This window comes from Squalius cephalus, assembly GCF_949319135.1.
Source record: "Squalius cephalus genome assembly, chromosome: 16".
Taxonomy (NCBI): Eukaryota; Metazoa; Chordata; class Actinopteri; order Cypriniformes; family Leuciscidae; genus Squalius; species Squalius cephalus.
Window position 1 is genome coordinate 7,983,308 of NC_137137.1, and position 17,500 is coordinate 8,000,807.

Sequence of the window (17,500 nt, forward strand, 5' to 3'; positions counted from 1 at the left end):
TACACTTTCACCTCATCTTCATCTGTATCTATTTACGTCTATTGTATCAAACACTTCATGATGGACAGCAAGCACAAAGTATTTCACTTAAAGATTACATGATGTGATGTGAACTCATAAACTTACTAATGACCCAATTCACAGTAGGTGCAATTTCCACATAATAACATGATAATTGAACAATAAACCGTTTAGCACTGTATATGGAGAACTAACATGACTTTTTTTAATGTCTGGTCAGCTTCAGCCTTCGTTACATAGTATTTTAGTCCAGTAACATTACAGGTGGCCTTTGTTTTTATCTACATTCGCCCTCTAGTGGAGAAACACCTATGAGCAACACTCGTCATAGAGCTTCAACCAATCAGCGCGCAGATCAATGGCACCTGCCACCCAATCAGGGCTCACATCAACAGGAAATGCAACAATGGAGGCGAGCATGAAGCCCGTGGGTGTGTGACAGCATGTCAACGACAAGCACAAATCCCCCAATATCATAAATCACGGTTTCTGAACGGATAATTTACTGTTATACGTGTGAAATCGACAAATGACTTCGTGGTCGGAGAAAATGCTACAACTCCTGCGTCGAATGAATAACTTTCATTTACCAGGTGGGGAAATAAATTGACAGAACAATACATTTGCATGTGATCCAGTGTGAATGGACAAATTATGTATGGGTTGGTCTTTTTTTTTTTATCTGTAAAATCAATTTATACTGACAAAGATGATGAGCAATTAGTAAAACATAATTATATTTGTAATTTTTTTATATATATATCAACACTTTTTTTAAGTTCTGTATACTTGCCTGTATTTAAGGTGCAAGGTAAATAATTTATTACTGTGATATTACTGTGTTTTTACATTTATTACATGTAAAATGCATTTATACAGAATCAGTGCATTACTTTATTCCAGGTTCTAGTTTAGAGAGCTGTCTACGTTTTGAGGTGGCTGGAGAACAGGTTGGATGGATTTCCCCAAAAGTAGCATCAACTCTTGGTCGTTTTCCTTCTGTCTTCAAACCTTATGGGAGCTCTATAACCTTCTGCTCCAGTGTTGACACTTTTGAGAGCAGATCAGTGGCTGTGGATGAGGTCTTGCAGGAGCTGAGGAGAGAGGCATCATTCACCTGTCTAATAGGCTGGAGAGATGAGGTGAGACATATCTGATAGTTACCCATCTTCACCCTTACTATTTAAAGGAGAACTCCGGTCAATTTTAACATTGAGCTCATTTTTTTGTAAATTTGGAGTGCTGTCAATACAGAGAACAACGACAAAAATCGGTGTTGCCTACACCGTGTTATCCTCTTTTTAAAATTTGCACCCTGTTGACTTCAATGGGGCAAGTTTTAAACCAGCTTTTAGCCTCTTAACATCTTTGATGTGTCATTACAAGTGCCCAGCCATGTGAGTGATTCCTTCAGAGTGAACGCGGTGAATCTGACTGCAGTAGATGTGAAAGATATGAATAAAAGTGATGTTATTTCAGCCAGCGCACATACCTGTATTTACATCCTGTTTTCGGTCGAAGCCCACAGTAGTCGATTGTCGAGTTCGGGCGCATGATCGTACATACTAAACCTATGCGCGTGAACTCGACAATCGACTACTGTGGGCTTCGACCGAAAACAGGATGTAAATACAGGTATGTGCGCTGGCTGAAATAACATCATTTTTATTCATATCTTTCACATCTACTGCAGTCAGATTCACCCGCGTTCACTCTGAAGGAATCACTCACATGGCTGGGCACTTGTAATGACACATCAAGGATGTTAAGAGGCCAAAAGCAGGTTTTAAAAAGAGGATAACACGGTGTAGGCAACACCGATTTTTGTCGTTGTTCTCTGTACTGACAGCACACCAAATTTACAAAAAAATGAGCTCAATGTTAAAATTGACCAGAGTTCTCCTTTAAGCATTTGTTTCAATTTATTCCAGTGTCAGAAATAATGAGCAATACATGAGTTTCAAGGGCTTCCACTATCATATAACACAACACATCATGACATCAATTTACATAAAAAAACAATTACGTTAAAGTGTCCCTATTATGCTATTTTAAAGGTCTCCTACAATATGTTTTTACATGGATCCTAGGTCAAAAAACGTTATTTTCTCATATTGTACATTGCAGCATCACCTCTTTTCTCAACAGTGTCTGAAATGGTTTGATGAAGGATTCTGTCTCTCTAAACCCCTCCTTTCCGAGAGCCAACTCTGCTCTGATTGGTCAGATGGCCCAGTTTGTTGTGATTGGTCTACCACTTAGATTGTGTGTCAGAAACGAAATGCCCATTATCATATCTGAATTACAGGCCCAGTGGTTAGCAAACTCTTCCAGGCCTCAGCTACAACTACAGTGTTTGAGGGCGGGTCAAAGTAGACGTTGTTCACGAGCAGCCAATGAAGATCATAGGCAATTATTTAGCAAATTTGTTACAAACCTACGCATGTTCAAGCAGGAAGTAAGACTAATTACTGCAGACTCGTTTTCGATGTTCAGTTTAGAATCAGTTCTTTCTTTTGGGAGACAATAACTATTTACCGTGCACTTCGATCTTTGAAACTTTGCAGACCTTTTACATTCACAAACAGCTATATTACACACTGCATGACAGTTAATATCTGAAAAAGCATAATGGGCCACTTTAAATAAAAAGCTGCAGAATATTTCACTACAGTAGCATTTCTTTTCCTTGTTTAATAATGTCAGACACTGATTCTTTTATATTTATCAGAGTGCATTTCTTTTCAGCAATACGCTGTGATGCCCAGGTATTGCGATCCTCCGCTGATGTATATGGAGAGAGCAGCTACAAGTATGTTAATAAAATATTCATTTCATGCTTCTACTTTGTCACAGACCAAGTGACACTTATAGCTGTTTCTAAATAATGGTCAAATACAGGTCTGTTTGGAGTGAAACGGTACGGTGTCCATGTCAATGGCTACACTCGGGATTCAAGTGGCAATCTTAATATGTGGCTGGCACGACGATCTCTGACCAAACAGACGTATCCAGGAAGACTGGACAACATGGTGATTTATTAATACACAAATTAATCAGTTCATTACAAGCAGTGCTACACCAAACTAACAACATTGGTTGAGCAAGAAGTTGGACCTCTCAAACATACACTTCTGTTTAAACTTTTGGGGTCAGTAATGTTTGTTTTTTTTTAAAGAAGAAATTAATAGTTTTATTCAGCAAGGATGTATTAAATTGATCAGAAGTGACCGTAAAATAATTTATAATGTTACAAAGGATTTCTGTTTTAAATAAATGATGTTCTAAACTATTTATCAAAGAATACTGAAACAGTTTTCAACATTGATAATAATTAGAAATATTTCTTCAGCACCAAATCAGCATATTGGAATTCTGAAGCATCATGTGACACTGAAGACTGGAGTAATAACGCTGAAAACCACAAAAATATATATAATATATATATAAAATATATATAAAACAGTTATTTTAACCCTCTGGTGCTGTTCAGTAATTTTGTACATAAAAAATGTTAAAAAAAAAATCTTTTTTCGGAATGGTACAAAACACTTTTGGTTTTGACACTTGCTTTGTGAACATAAAAAAATCATGGATGGTTAAAAGGTTAAATGGTCCTGAAAAAGACATTCACACACTTGTATTGTTTGCAGTCAAAAAATACCCCATTGGAAATGAATGGGAGGCGAATTTCATCTATTGGAAACGTTTTCTACCTGCGGCCAAACAAAATCTTACTGAAAGCTAATTTTTTGAGATATCAACCTCAAATTTGGAACACAGGTTGTTTACGTTTATGGTTTTGATTTTGGAAAATAATTATTTAATATAAAATTGAAAATGGTATTTGAAAAAAAAAAAAATCAAGTTCAAGTTCACTTTTTAAAACTTGATTCACTTCAGCAATAATCTGCCAAGTGTCGTCTTTAAAAATAGACCAAACTTAAGTCTGTGCTCCAACGCATTCAAGATTTATGACAGTTTAAGTTGAAAAAAAAAATGTCAGGTCCATGCTCAAAACGTGAATAAATGTATTATAACTACTGCTTAAATATAATTTAGTACCAAAAAATATTAAATAAAAAACATTATCAAGCTAATATATTGTTACGAACTGCTCCGAGACAAGGTTGAGGATCCAAATGCAGTTTATTACAGTAATCCAGAATCGTAATGAAACACAGGCAAAGAGTCGAGCACAGGAAGGCAGTCCAAACAAACAAACAAACAAACAAACAAACAGGCTGGGGTCAGAGGCAAAAAGGGAATCCAAGAAACAGGCAAAAATCCAAGAACCAAGAGACAATGAAAGGGAGAATGCTCAGAAATGCAGCGCAACAACATGCAAAGCCAGGCTTATATGGGGTGAGCTCAAGAAGATAATGAGAGACAGGTGAATGTGATAATGGATGAAAAGTCCGGGCAGTGAGTTATGGGAAATGTCATTTGTGAGGGAATGACAATAGTCTGATGTGGAGTGCCCTCTGGTGGCTCTCAAGGGCACTCCAGCTGGTGACCTATTTAGTACAAGCATTTAATTGAAATAAAAAAAAAGAATTCGGTCATTTTTGAACAGTACTGTACCAGAGGGTTAAATTGTAATATTATTTCACAATATTACAGTTTTTACTGTGTTTTTAATCAAATGCCGTTTTGGTGATCATAAGAGACTTTTAATAAACAATAAATCTTACCGACCCCAAACTTTTGAACGTTAGTGTATAAAGTTATTAAACAAATGGAGTAATAAATAAAGCAAAATTGTAATTATGTGCTATATAAATTACTACTGTCTTTTAGAAGTACATTAGCATATAGATGACCTCGAAGATAACAAACATAACCATAAACCACAAATCTCCAATTTTGATGTAATTGGGTTGATTTATAAATGATTTGATTTATCATTCAGGCGGCTGGAGGACTGGCAGCAGGCTGTAGTGTAAGGCATACATTGGTAAAAGAGTGTGGAGAGGAGGCCTGCATCCCTCCAGGCCTGGCAGAGCAAGCGCGTCCCGTGGGAACTGTGAGGTGCATAATCCTTTCTTTTTCTTTTTTTTCTATCCTACTATTTCACTTGGGTCTTTGAAAATTATTTAGAACCTTTTATGAAGCAAAAAAGCTATTGGTAACTGATGATTTTTTAAGATTAAAGATGCATGTTACCGTTTTTTCCTATTCAAAACCTTTCCCAGATACCAGGGTAGATTTAAACTCTCTCAACTCTCTTGCAAAAGAGACTGCTTAAATAGCCAGAAATAGCCTCCAATTGGCAGGCTTCCAGAGAAATATTGCAAGCGCCCAAGGGAAGATGACCAGAATTCAAGTCTGGAAGATGTCACTGTGATCAAAGTCATGAACGCCTGTTGTCGCAGGCATGATTTCTGCCTGGAAACCGTTTACTATGTTTAGCTAAATTGAAAGACGTTCTGCAATCTTGAATCTTCAATTCATGCTTCCCTCTGTCTCTGTAGCTACACCTACGAAGATGACGAAGGAATATTTCCTGAGTGTCAGTTTGTCTTTGATTTAGAGCTGCCTCTCAATTTTCAGCCTCATATTGGAGACGGAGAAGTGCAAGCATTTTACTACTATCCAATCGAGAAGGTAAATGCATCCCATTGATTTTAGGGTTGAATGCTATGTGATGTATTTAATATAAGATGAGCTGACATAGAGGTTTGCTTTGACATAGATGGATGTCGTTTTACAGGTAGTAAATTGCATGCAAAAAAATTATTTCACCATAGAAAATATCTCAGACGGCTGTATTTGAAGGGATGTTTCTATATAATGACAAAATGTGTGGAGTTTCCTAGATTACGGGGTGGCACATCTTACCCCCATTCTCCCCTGTCTGATATGTTGTTCTCAGGTGAAAGATCTCCTAGTCAGTGAGGAGTTTAAGCCAAACTGTGCCATGGTGGTTCTGGACTTCCTCATCAGACACGCCATCATTGAGCCAGACTCAGGTTTGGTGTCAGATCACCAGGTAGAATTTGATAGCATGCCATTTATGATGAGAAAAACTATAACTTGCGTTTCCTCTCATTTCAGAGCCCTATTATCACGAATTTGTGGCTGGATTGCACAGATCACTATAAAGACTGACCGGTGATGTGCAACTGGTCAACTTGCAAAAGATTGGGATTTATTTTATCTACCTCTGCTTTTAACTCCTAACATTGTCAGCATGTGTACTCGTTTACTGAAGACCACATCTAGCTAGTGAAGACATGAGGTATTTTACGCAAAACATCAACTGGAGAAGAGACGAAATAAAGACCCAAGAAAAATTACCCTATAAGAATTTATTTTTTCCAATACATTTCAAACGAGTCTGTGGAAATCCAAAGATGCACTGGTATACAAAAGATAATTGATGCATCGAAGGCTCTTTTTTTCTTAGAATGAAATGCAGAATCTCTTCTGAAATTACTTGCATTTAATAATATGGCATTAAACAGCTCTTTCAAAATCACATTTCGCTACATTTTTCCATTCTTTATTTCTTTTAAAACGTTTCAATTCTAAGATACTAGAATTTGTAAAATACGCAAAAAAGATATAGGATAAGCCAGTAGAATTTCACAAAAAAAAAAAAAGAAAACATACAGTACAGGAGAAAAAGAAAACAAATGGGAGTGAAATGGAGGGAGTTTCTCATTTACACAGTGAGATAAATATTACTTTTATTTCTGCACACCAAATAAAAGCCTGTCATGCAGGCAAAGAGGAATATGGGGAAAAATTAAGTTACTGTCACCTATTATAAAATATTGCCAAAATCGAACAGTGTCTTGACAGTCAACATACAGAGCTGCAGTTCTGCTTTGAGCTCCACAAGGGCTGATAAACCCAAAGTTTCTTCTTCTTTTTTAATTATAATACATGAGCAAGCACATAAAATACTCACAAAAAAAGGTGAATTAGTATGATCATTGCTTAACGCATCTTACTTCGACTTTTATAGGCAAATGGCAAAAAAGTACAAGATATATTTAAATCTTATTGGAATAAAGAATTGTAAGACTACCACTACTTTCAGCTATTTTAAACCAGTGACTAAACCGTCAATTTTGCGACAGGACAGGAGGGCACAGAGGAACCAGTTGTGTTAACCAACGATATTAGCATGTTAATGCAGGAAAAAAAAAAGATCATTAAAAAGAAAATCGTAGTACGAAGGACAGGCATGAATGATTTACATAAGACGGCACTGGGTTCCTGGGAGGTTTACAAAGGGCATCATGGGAGTATTACGTTATGTGGCCAATATCTTGATCCAAAAAAACAACTCCCTGCTTGACATGTAGCACACATGATGTAGAGTACTAACTAATGCCTTTTACACCCTGAATAATGCACTTAGTGCCAAAAAAGGAATCTTTTTAGACCAAGTTGTTTGTTTCTGTTCTTGCTTACAGTGCTGATCTTCAAATCAGAAGATGTGCTATGGGCCAAAGAATACATCACTAGTAATCCCACCCCTAAAGCAATCGGTGATTGTGAGCCACTGTGAAACCACGTCAATCTTTAATTACCCTACAAATACACTATTCTTATGCTTGTGATCAGTCTGAAGGCTTAAAGGTCAACTAATCTTGATTTGAAAAAGGACTGATGGCCATAAAAATGTTTAAGTCCCTTTTTTGCCGGGTGCAGTTGTCCCTACTATCTTCTGTAGTTTCCTTTGGCCTGGATTGAAAACGACCCTCCCTGACCCCCCCCGAGTACATAATTAACACTAGGGGCGTTTCTTCCCTCTATTTGCAAACTTTTATAGCTCTTTCATTTTCCTTGGCCTAGTTTGGTTACCCCTTTCCCTCCCTCGTTCTTTCTTTTCGTCTCTCGTTCTCTATAGCAAAGCGCAGGCATTCTTTTTGCCACGTTTTTTGGCTTGGAGCGCCGCTCTTGTGGCCATTTCGAACACTTCCCTCACACCATCCTTAGTTTTAGCTGAACACTCGAGGTAGCCGAAGGCATTTATGCGATTAGCCATGTCTCGCCCTTCCTCTGGTTTAACTGGTTCCTGTTCAAGGAAGAAAGCATTGAAAGGGCGTTAGTACACTTCATTATCTCGAAATACAATATAATAACACTGAAACACCACAACCATTAGTTCCATTATTTTTGTGTCACCTAACTAAAAATCAGTATAAGTTTAGAGTAGAAAGTGCTCACACACCTGTTTCATCTTCTGCAGCTCCCGTCGAGTGTGATCATCATTCCGTAAATCTTTTTTATTACCCACCAGAATTATTGGAACATTTGGACAGAAATGTTTTACCTCTGGCGTCCATTTTTCTGGGATATTCTCTGTGTGAACAGAACAAGGTTTTCAACACAGTGACCACAGCAATTTGGTCTTAGTAAATCCATATAGTCTCAAAGTATTGTATATAATTCATATTAAAGACTGGTAGAGACGGATTCTCTCACCCAAACTGTCAGGGCTGTCTATGGAAAAGCACATGAGGATGACATCAGTGTCTGGGTAGGACAGGGGCCGCAGCCTGTCATAGTCCTCTTGTCCAGCTGTATCCCATAGAGCCAGTTCCACCTGACAACAAAATTATTACAAATGATATTATCAGCATTACAATTTGTGTAAAAAGTTCAATAATTATTCAGTTTTTATTTAGAATTACACTACCATTCAAAGGTTTGGGGTCAATAAGATTTTTCTAAAGAAATTAATACTTTTATTTAGCAAGGATGCATTAAATTTATCAAAAATGACAGTTAAGACATTTATAATGTCACATAAGATTTCTATTTCAAATAGATACTGCTCCTTTTCATCAAATAATCCTCAGTTTCCACAGAAATATTAAGCAGCACAACTGTTTTCAACATTGCTAATAGTAAGAAATGTTTCTTGAGCAGCAAATCAGCATATTAGAATGATTTCTGAAGGATCATGTGACACTGAAGACTGGAGTAATAATGATGCTGAAAATTCAACTTTGCATCACAGGAATAAATCACTCAATTTTAAAATATATTAAAATAGAAAACTGTTATTTTAAATTGTAATAATATTTCACAATATTACTGTTTTTAATGATAAATGCAGCCTTGGTGAGGTTTCAAATAAACTGCATACAAGTTCAAACTGCTCTAGAAGAGACACATGTTCTGTAATAGTTTGATGTTAGAAGACAATCTCACCTGCTTGCCATCCACCTCAATATCAGCAACATAGTTCTCGAACACTGTGGGTACGTAGACCTCAGGAAACTGGTCTTTACTGAATACAATGAGTAAACACGTCTTTCCACATGCTCCATCTCCAACAATTACAAGCTTCTTGCGAATTGCAGCCATCTGTCACACAAAATGGAAAGATCAGCCAATAATTACAGGAGGCAAGTGGAAATTTTAGAGTGGGCTTAAAATGAACATGGTACCATTTAAAGCCACCTGTGTTACAAATAAGCCCACTATGATTTATGTACATACTTCACATATTATTAAAACATGTATTAACCAACATATTTAATCAAAGAACTACTGATAGAAATGAACAATGGATTACAGTTCTGGAATTTGACATTCCTGAACATCCATTCAACAATAACCTATCACTTGCTAAGTTGCTATAATTTTGTCCCCACAATGAAAATGAAAAGTGGGTAAAGACAAGTTCATAAATTAAAAGCTTGTAGCTCAGTTAATTAAGTTAATGTCCGTAGGCTTTCTATTTCTATTCCTATACACCAACTTGACCAAAAAAAGTTATATTTATAATTACATACAGAGCATGAGCATCTTTTATAAAGAAACCTATTAAATATTTACTTAATGTGGTTACAAATATTTTTATTACTATTGGCAACTCCATATTCTTTTGAAATCCATGTTTTCAAATATTCAGATTGCATTCATTCATCAACCAGTTTCATTACTGGATACTATGAAAACAGCTTCTTTAATTGCTTTGAGTAAGAGATATGTATTATTAAACAGGTTTGTGTTTAATTTGAATTAATCTCTATATTTTATGTAGATATGAGAATTGTGAAATTTCATTGGTATCTAAAAAAAAAAAATCATTTATTAGAATACAATGTTACAAAAAATAATTGTGTTTTTTTTTTTTTTTGGCTGTGCAAGTAAAAATTTGAACCACTGGCCTGATCAGGCCTGTAGAAAAATCCTTAGTGTTGAGCCCTGTAATAATATCAGATTGCATGTATTTATTAAGAAAAATAGATTTCTTTTAGTAAAATAAACAAATAATTTGTCTCATTTTTTTATATTTCGAAATAAAACAACGTAAGCTAATATAGTACATGGTCTTATTAGGTACGCCTATACATTCATCAATCTGTACACTGGGTTCTTATGTTATTATAGCACTGCAGCATCAAACTCTCCTCACACACACACACACACACCGCACCCTACTCAATTCACTGATCAATACAAGTGTTATGCCAAAATCTGTGACACACATCGTATTAGATCTACCATAAAAACAGCTGACTGCAGTCAGGTCAACCTATTGTCACTCAAGCAACCTTTTGTAGATTAACATCGAGTCAAGCACTGATTCAACGAGACTGGAGCCTTAATGGGGGATAAAATAGACGTTTAAAGTGCTGGCTGTTATGTTGGAGAATAAACTAAAGATGGTGATAATTATAACAGCCGCATGTCTGAGCCAAATGGATCAGTCCCCGGTTTACTCCCTATGCTAACTGGGACGCCTCATCTCACGCCCTAATAAGTGTAACATTAGCACAATTTGGCTTGGATTCGACTGGATCCACAAATCAACACTTGTATTAGCCTTTCCAGACGTCTTACGGTCTTGATAATCGGACTTTAATACGATTATAAACTCATGTTCGGCATCTTGTTGTTCGTCCGTTTCCGTCATCATCACACTTAGCCTATTAGCACTGAGCTAGCCGCATATAAAAGGCATCATTTTACTCAATGGAGTGGTTTTAAAAAAGGCTACTCGGCAGTATTGGCTCTAGAACGTATGGGAAATTAATGAATATATCGATTGTAAGTACCAGAGGTGTTTTTGTATGCGTATTTACCGTTTTCGTTACAGATGTCCTCGCTTTCTTTCTTTTCCTGTACGACCCCAAGGCCCCGCCCCGCAGACAGTGCCACGCCGCTAAGACACGCCCATTCACGATCGTTTCTACCAATCAAGAGGCAGAGACGTCCAAAAGCAGAAGAACAGCAACATATCTTTCGACTTTTTAGTTCTTCTCTAAGACGTTATTTAACTAATAATAAAAATATGATATATTCCGGAAACAGTGTCATTTTTGAGGATACTACTAATGAGGTTAAATTGACTTTCCTCGTCACTGTTTTCCCCATTTTATTTGTTTGATTCGTTAATTTAAAAGCTTTTTTTTTATTTATTTTAAATTATTTATTTAAATTTTGTTTTGAAAACATCATCATTCACCATACTCATTTCTTACGAAAACAGAAAATAGAAATAAAGCTACAGATGAATACATTACTAAATAAATAACAGTTGGAAAGAAACTCAAATTACTATTCATCTTCCTGACTCATCCACATCCTAGTTTCTTATGTTTTCTGAATTTATGTGTATAAAACTGCACCACAAAACACCTACTTTCAGTTGTTTTGTACATCATATAAATACTTTGGCTCTCTCTAATACTTCACCTTACACACTGTTCATAGTGCAATCTATAAAATAATAATCATTACATAAAACAACATACATTAACACTCAACTTTATTATTACACCCATATGTTTGCAAACAAACTGTTAATTCTACAGTATCATTCATTTTCAAGTATTAGATATACCAACTGACCACAATTTAAAAATATCACATACTACTGTATTATAACTTTTTTTTTATTTTTTATTATAATATAGTTGAGGAGAGTCAAATGTACAATCAACACAAATTAACAGGATAATTATTGACAAAATGTTGTCTAGTCCTCTCCAGAGGATGGGAGAACAATCGTGCTTGGATCGTAATAGTTTTCAGTCATGAGGGGAAGACCTTCAGCTTCCCGCTGTTTGATCAACCTTTCAGCTTCCCGGCGAGCCCACTGCCTCATGCTGGAGCATAAAAACAGAAGACAGAGAGAGACAGATCATGTATATTATGATTAAAAGAAATGGAAAACCATTATTGCTTCAGAAGAAATAAAACATTGGAAAAAAAAAATACACACTTGGAGGTGAACCCAATTATCAACCAATTAACAGAGCCTTTGCAATTCGGAGGCCTGTTTTTAAAGAAACAGTCAGAGCCCCCATCGATTCCTTCAAAATGGCTGATTCATTCAGGAACAAAGCAGAAGTGACTGAGTGAGTCATTTAATCATTCATTAAATTGATTTGTTCAAAAACGCAGATTCATTCAGTAATGAAACTGAAACTCTGTTGCTCAGAGACACGTAATGGCTCTACTGTTTGGAACTATTTTCATTGGCAAAATAGAGGACAAACAGACAATATAGAGTGTAAAATATAAGTCACCTAATAGACTATTAAGTTATTGTTCACTGAATTGTTGTAAAAAAAAGTAGGGCTGTCAAACGATTAATCGCGATTAATCGCATCCAAAATAAAAGTTTGTTTTTACATAATATATGTGTGTGTACGGTGTATAATTATTTTCTATATATAAATACACACATGCATGTATATATTTAAGAAATATTTGCATGTATATACTGTGTATATATATTTATATTATATATAATTTATATTATATATAAATATTTTATATATAACACATTTTTCTTAAATATATATATGCATGTGTGTGTATTTATATATAGAAAATAATTATACTCCATACACATACATATATTATGTAAACACAAACTTTTATTTTGGATGCGATTAATCGCGATTAATCGTTTGACAGCCCTAAAAAAAAGTCAAAATCACATTGGCAAACGTGCTAATATTAGGGAAAACGGCGCGTTTGCTCTTGTGATATTGGTTATAACTTATAAATATTACAAACACGACCTTATACATAGACGTTTTTTTGCACCATATCTTGGTTTTTGGAAGCATTTTTATTAGTTTTAGTGGCGTTTTTTCCCCAAGCCCCTGTTAATTTTCACCCCTGGTGTGTGTGTGTGTGTGTGCTGCGTGATGGCAGGGGACGGGGCTCTTTTTCGACAGCAAGCGGAGCCCCCTTCTTCTGCGAGGCCTGTTTCAAGTGAAACATAGCAAAGGCCGCTACTGCCAATTGAGGTAGGTCAAGGACGACTTCATCTTATGTCTAATTGTTTGAAATGTTTAAAAATTTTAAACTTTAAACACAAAGTCATCAAGAATATTATCACGTTCCTCTTCAAACAGATTAGATAGTCTATGCTGATAGCTTCTGGCTCCAACTTTATTACCACTGTATGTGTTATTGATGTTGGATCCTGATTGGTGAATCACTGGATTCTGTGCAAAATTTAGTCAGTTTATTCATGCACTTACCCGTGATCTGGTAAATAGTGGACGAAAGTGCCTCCGATTACAATGGCCACAGAAATGCCAAAGAAAAAGGCCAACCTCATGTTCCATTCATCCACAAATGGGTCAGAATGATGGAAGCCATGGAAATCTGGATTCTGAAAAGACACAGATTAACATTTACAATTTATAAACCTGCATTTATGGACGTACACAAGTTAACATAATTGCTTATCAACACAAAGCTTTTATATTAAAATTAGGATTTGCAATATGACATATTTGGAAGACTATGACAGCTTAACAGAATAGAAAAGGATAGGACAGAATAGAATAGAATAATGATTGCATCAAAAAAAAAAAAAAAAAACTAGCAGATACAGCATTAAACATAATACAAAGCATATAACAAGAGAGACACAATAGAGAATCTGGACTTGAGATCATGCAGTGCACAGTGTAAACATGAACAGGTAGGTCAAACTTCAGACAGCTTAGCCTAAGACTTCAGTGAGCCGCTTAACATTACTCAAGCTTAACATTATTCAAGCTCCCATGCATCATACACATGTGTTTGTGTTCGTCTTACCTTGTCAAACGGGCTGACCTCTGCGTGTCCATGACTGTCCTGAGCCGCGGGAGATAAGGACTGCAGATCAGATGTAACCGCCGCGCCGGACGCGCTGGACTTCGGCGTCTGTGACACACAGCGGCTCCCGAGCGCCGAGCTCAAACGAACCCGGGACAGGGTGGGCCAGATTCGGCTCAGGCGTGAAGCCATTTCCACCGCTTTCTCTGCACTTAGAAGCTCTTTCGAGACAGCTTCTGTTCCAGGTTATTTTTTCCGGGTTAAAATGTGGTTTGCTGGGGATCTTACCGCCATCTAGTGTCCCGGGTGTATCATAACACAAGAACTATTCATAAACAGCAGGTGTCTCTGTTTCACCAATCTAAACTGGTTCTGATACCATCGGTAAAATCAGCTTTGAAAAATAACATCTGATTGATTGGCTATTCTTGCTTTAATTTTTAAAAACGATCTAGCAGTATCTCCACTTCATGCATTATAAAATGTCTGTGCAGTATTTATTTTTATTTACACCATTACAAACCCATGCGTGCAATATTCAGCTCAGTTTTTTATATCGGATTTGACATTTATATCATATATTATCTGTACTTACCCATAACTCTCTACACATAAGCATACATATTATTCTGTATGAGCTAATCAGTAATTCTGTTTTGTTTTTTAGATTAATATTCTTTGAGTACCAGATGTTTACGTTACAAATCCAAATTCCCTGTGTGTGTGTGTAAGCATACTTGGTCAATACCTGGGGAATAGCTAAAACATATCTTTTTTTAGTTATATCTATCTATAAGGAACATGTGTGTGCCACGCAGTTGTCTTCATGGTTTTGTTATCTGACTGCAGAAGCAGGAAGTTCTCAAAACCACAGACGCTTCAGCTCTTCAACTTGTTCCTCCCTCACAAGAAATCCCATTTACATGCATGAGCATTTGCAAATCTTTTTGTCTCATTTAAAATAAACAGATTTTTAAGCTAATGATTACACCACCAGTTCTTTTTTTAATTCACGACACTAAAGCATCTTGAAAAATGCATATTATTTATTCAGTGTACATCTTAGTCTACATAAAGCTCAATTAGATAATTAACAACTACAGTACAATACTTTTAAAACAAGTGACATGGTAAGTGTACAAAACATTACTGTTTAACAAGCTATTAACATATCATGACAATATTAAAAAGCATGGCGTTTTTAACGGCATGAGCTCTTGGCACCTTTCACTCAAATCAGTCTTAACAGCCTCAGAAGAAAAAAACATATTTTTCTCAATGTTAAGGTATGTCCATATCTCCATTTGTAGACAAACGCTTGTCGGATTCACACCCTCCTCTGGTTTCCATGTTTTCTTTGCTTTCCTCATCCTGGTCATCCGGTTTCTGCTTCAGACGTAGTCCTGGATCCTTCTGTGAAGGGATGCGAAAGCTGGAAAAAGACCCACCTCCTGAGGCCCTTTTTTCTACATGAAAACAAGGCAAGAAAATACAGGGAAGTTAGAGGGAGTTTATTGATTGTGAAAGCAGCATAAATAAATGTGTTTTGTTTCTTGAAATATGGGTAAATTAGTTAATATACATACCTCCTGGTCCAATAGGATGCATTAATCTGTTCATCTGAACGTTCCAATGTTTAACATTGGTGCTGGCCTGACGAAGCTTCCTTTGAGCAGCCTGCCAGGATACAAAGATACAGATCAATCAACCAACCAACCAACCAACCAACCAACCAATCAATCAATCAATCAATCAATCAATCAATCAATCAATCAATCAAATCAATCAATCAATCAATCTGCTAGTTTAGTTGATTTGACGATTTCCACAACAATCACATTTACATAAACAGCTAATATCAGCATTAGCACATCAACAGACTGATAATGTAACACTTTACAAAAAGGTTTCATTTGTTAACATTAGTTTACATTAGTACATGCACTAACAATGAAAAGTACTTCTAATGCATTTATTAAACTCAATTCATGTTTATTGCAACTCACTAATACATCAATAAAATCAAATGTTGTACCTACAAATTAATATTTAATGGTCCTGAGCTAACATGAACTAACATTTTCATTTTAATTTAACTAAAATGAATTGGTACTGTAATAGAATACTGCTTATTGTTAGTTTATGCATTAAATAATGTTAACTAATAGGAAGTTATTGAAAAGTGTTACCCTAATAATATTACTAACGCAAACACTACCATTAAAAAGTTTGGGTCAGTAAGATTTAATTTTTGTTTGTAAGAAAATAATACTTTATTCAGCAAGGACACATTAAATTGATCAATAGTGACCATAATGACATTTATAATGTTACAAAAGATCTCTATTGCAAATAAATGCTTTTTTTTATATTCATATTTTTATATATTTATATTCATCAAAAAAATCTAACACATTTCAACAAAAATATTGCGCAGCACACCTGTTTTCAACATTGATAATAATAAGAAATGTTTCTTGAGCAGCAAATCAGCCTATTAGAATGATTTCTGAAGGATCATGTGACACTGAAGACTGGAGTAACGATGCTGAAAATTCACACAAAAATAAATTACATTTTAAAATATATTCAAATAGAAAACAGTTATTTAAAATCGTAATAATATTTTATAATATTAATGTTTCGATCAACTTTAAAAAAATGTACCGACCACAAACTTTTTAATGGTACTTTAGGTCATTGCATTAAAAACTTTTGTCAGACAAATCACCGTAGAGAAACTCACCACTACATCCTGGTCCACTCGGTAGCGATTGGCCCTGACCTCCTCCAGCTGATTCTGTGCATCCTCCAGAGATCGAGACTTGCTTTCCATTTCCTCTCTGAGCTCTTGTTTCTCCCGCTGGGCTCGCTGGATATACTCCTCCTGCTCCTCACGGAGAGACATGAGGGCCTTCATCTTCTCCTCTTCCTCAGCCAGTAGCCTGTAGCAATGAGGCAGCGAACGATCAAACACAACACAAGCTAAAAGAGACCTCTTTCAGCATAATGAATTGAATTCTAAATTGAAAAATGAATACAAATTTTCTCCAGCATGATTTGAGAATGATCCAGAGAGCATTCTGCGCTTCACTGGGAGCGAGAACATCTGATCCTTTGTACGAAGGAGACGCATGATCAGTGTCACAAAATTAGCTTTTTTCATTTCATTTGTGACCTAGAAATACTGCAGAATCTTAAATAATTCTCATTCATTTTACACTGCATCTTTCCAGAATCCCAAAACTTTAATTCCAGGTTTTGTATCCAAAATATTCAATGTGGTCTCAGTCTTGTGCACTCAACTGTGTATTGCTATTCAAACGGTGTCATGCGTCAAAAGTAGGGCTGTCAAACAATTAATCGCATCCAAAATAAAAGTTTGTTTTTACATAATATATGTGTGTGTACGGTGTATAATTATTTTCTATATAAAAAT

General features: G+C 35.8%; 4 protein-coding genes across 6 annotated transcripts in view; 1 reads left to right on the plus strand and 3 right to left on the minus strand.

Moving 5' to 3' along the window:
• The first annotated feature begins 391 nt into the window (after positions 1 to 391).
• Positions 392 to 7,196, plus strand: tpk2 (thiamin pyrophosphokinase 2). The gene is made up of 8 exons (XM_079897353.1): positions 392 to 614; positions 925 to 1,163; positions 2,770 to 2,833; positions 2,923 to 3,053; positions 4,934 to 5,052; positions 5,496 to 5,628; positions 5,897 to 5,993; positions 6,079 to 7,196. Exons 1-8 carry the CDS (start codon positions 551 to 553, stop codon positions 6,123 to 6,125), a joined length of 894 nt encoding a protein of 297 aa, XP_079753479.1. The 5' UTR covers positions 392 to 550; the 3' UTR covers positions 6,126 to 7,196.
• rhoaa (ras homolog gene family, member Aa) lies at positions 6,318 to 11,170 on the minus strand. Its single transcript, XM_079897357.1, has 5 exons — positions 11,079 to 11,170; positions 9,196 to 9,351; positions 8,464 to 8,584; positions 8,210 to 8,340; positions 6,318 to 8,053 (listed from the first exon to the last, which is right to left on the minus strand). The coding sequence occupies exons 2-5, from the start codon at positions 9,349 to 9,351 to the stop codon at positions 7,880 to 7,882; spliced, it is 582 nt and encodes a 193-aa protein (XP_079753483.1). The 5' UTR covers positions 11,079 to 11,170; the 3' UTR covers positions 6,318 to 7,879.
• A 577-nt stretch (positions 11,171 to 11,747) lies between these two features.
• On the minus strand, positions 11,748 to 14,331 carry ndufb11 (NADH:ubiquinone oxidoreductase subunit B11). Its single transcript, XM_079897964.1, has 3 exons — positions 14,062 to 14,331; positions 13,497 to 13,630; positions 11,748 to 12,104 (listed from the first exon to the last, which is right to left on the minus strand). Exons 1-3 carry the CDS (start codon positions 14,251 to 14,253, stop codon positions 11,975 to 11,977), a joined length of 456 nt encoding a protein of 151 aa, XP_079754090.1. The 5' UTR covers positions 14,254 to 14,331; the 3' UTR covers positions 11,748 to 11,974.
• Positions 14,332 to 15,069: 738 nt separating this feature from the next.
• The window catches only part of def6a (DEF6 guanine nucleotide exchange factor a), a 12,694-nt gene continuing 10,263 nt past the window's right edge, over positions 15,070 to 17,500 (minus strand). For 2 of the 3 annotated variants that reach the window (XM_079896992.1, XM_079896994.1), the window contains exons 9-11: positions 16,808 to 17,006; positions 15,648 to 15,738; positions 15,070 to 15,527 (exon numbers count right to left, since the gene is read on the minus strand). In XM_079896992.1, the coding sequence (XP_079753118.1) occupies positions 15,343 to 15,527; positions 15,648 to 15,738; positions 16,808 to 17,006 (475 nt within the window). In that variant the 3' untranslated portion in view covers positions 15,070 to 15,342. The remainder of the gene's footprint in view (positions 15,528 to 15,647; positions 15,739 to 16,807; positions 17,007 to 17,500) is intronic. The other variant, XM_079896993.1, reaches the window with a different exon arrangement.

Bases quoted from the DNA above. Each gene is read 5' to 3' on its own strand.
- rhoaa (XM_079897357.1), bottom strand. From the start codon at position 9,351: ATGGCTGCAATTCGCAAGAAGCTTGTAATTGTTGGAGATGGAGCATGT. The intron at 8,585-9,195 runs GTGAGATTGTCT...TTTTGTTGTCAG, and splicing joins TTGAGGTGGATGGCAAGCAG to GTGGAACTGGCTCTATGGGA. The intron at 8,341-8,463 runs GTGAGAGAATCC...CTGTTCACACAG, and splicing joins AGACAGCCCTGACAGTTTGG to AGAATATCCCAGAAAAATGG.
- ndufb11 (XM_079897964.1), bottom strand. From the start codon at position 14,253: ATGGCTTCACGCCTGAGCCGAATCTGGCCCACCCTGTCCCGGGTTCGT. The intron at 13,631-14,061 runs GTAAGACGAACA...GTGTCTTTTCAG, and splicing joins AGGTCAGCCCGTTTGACAAG to AATCCAGATTTCCATGGCTT. The intron at 12,105-13,496 runs GTAAGTGCATGA...TTTATGCTCCAG, and splicing joins CACTATTTACCAGATCACGG to CATGAGGCAGTGGGCTCGCC.
- tpk2 (XM_079897353.1), top strand. From the start codon at position 551: ATGACTTCGTGGTCGGAGAAAATGCTACAACTCCTGCGTCGAATGAAT. The intron at 3,054-4,933 runs GTGATTTATTAA...TTTATCATTCAG, and splicing joins CAGGAAGACTGGACAACATG to GCGGCTGGAGGACTGGCAGC. The intron at 5,994-6,078 runs GTTTGGTGTCAG...CTCTCATTTCAG, and splicing joins CATCATTGAGCCAGACTCAG to AGCCCTATTATCACGAATTT.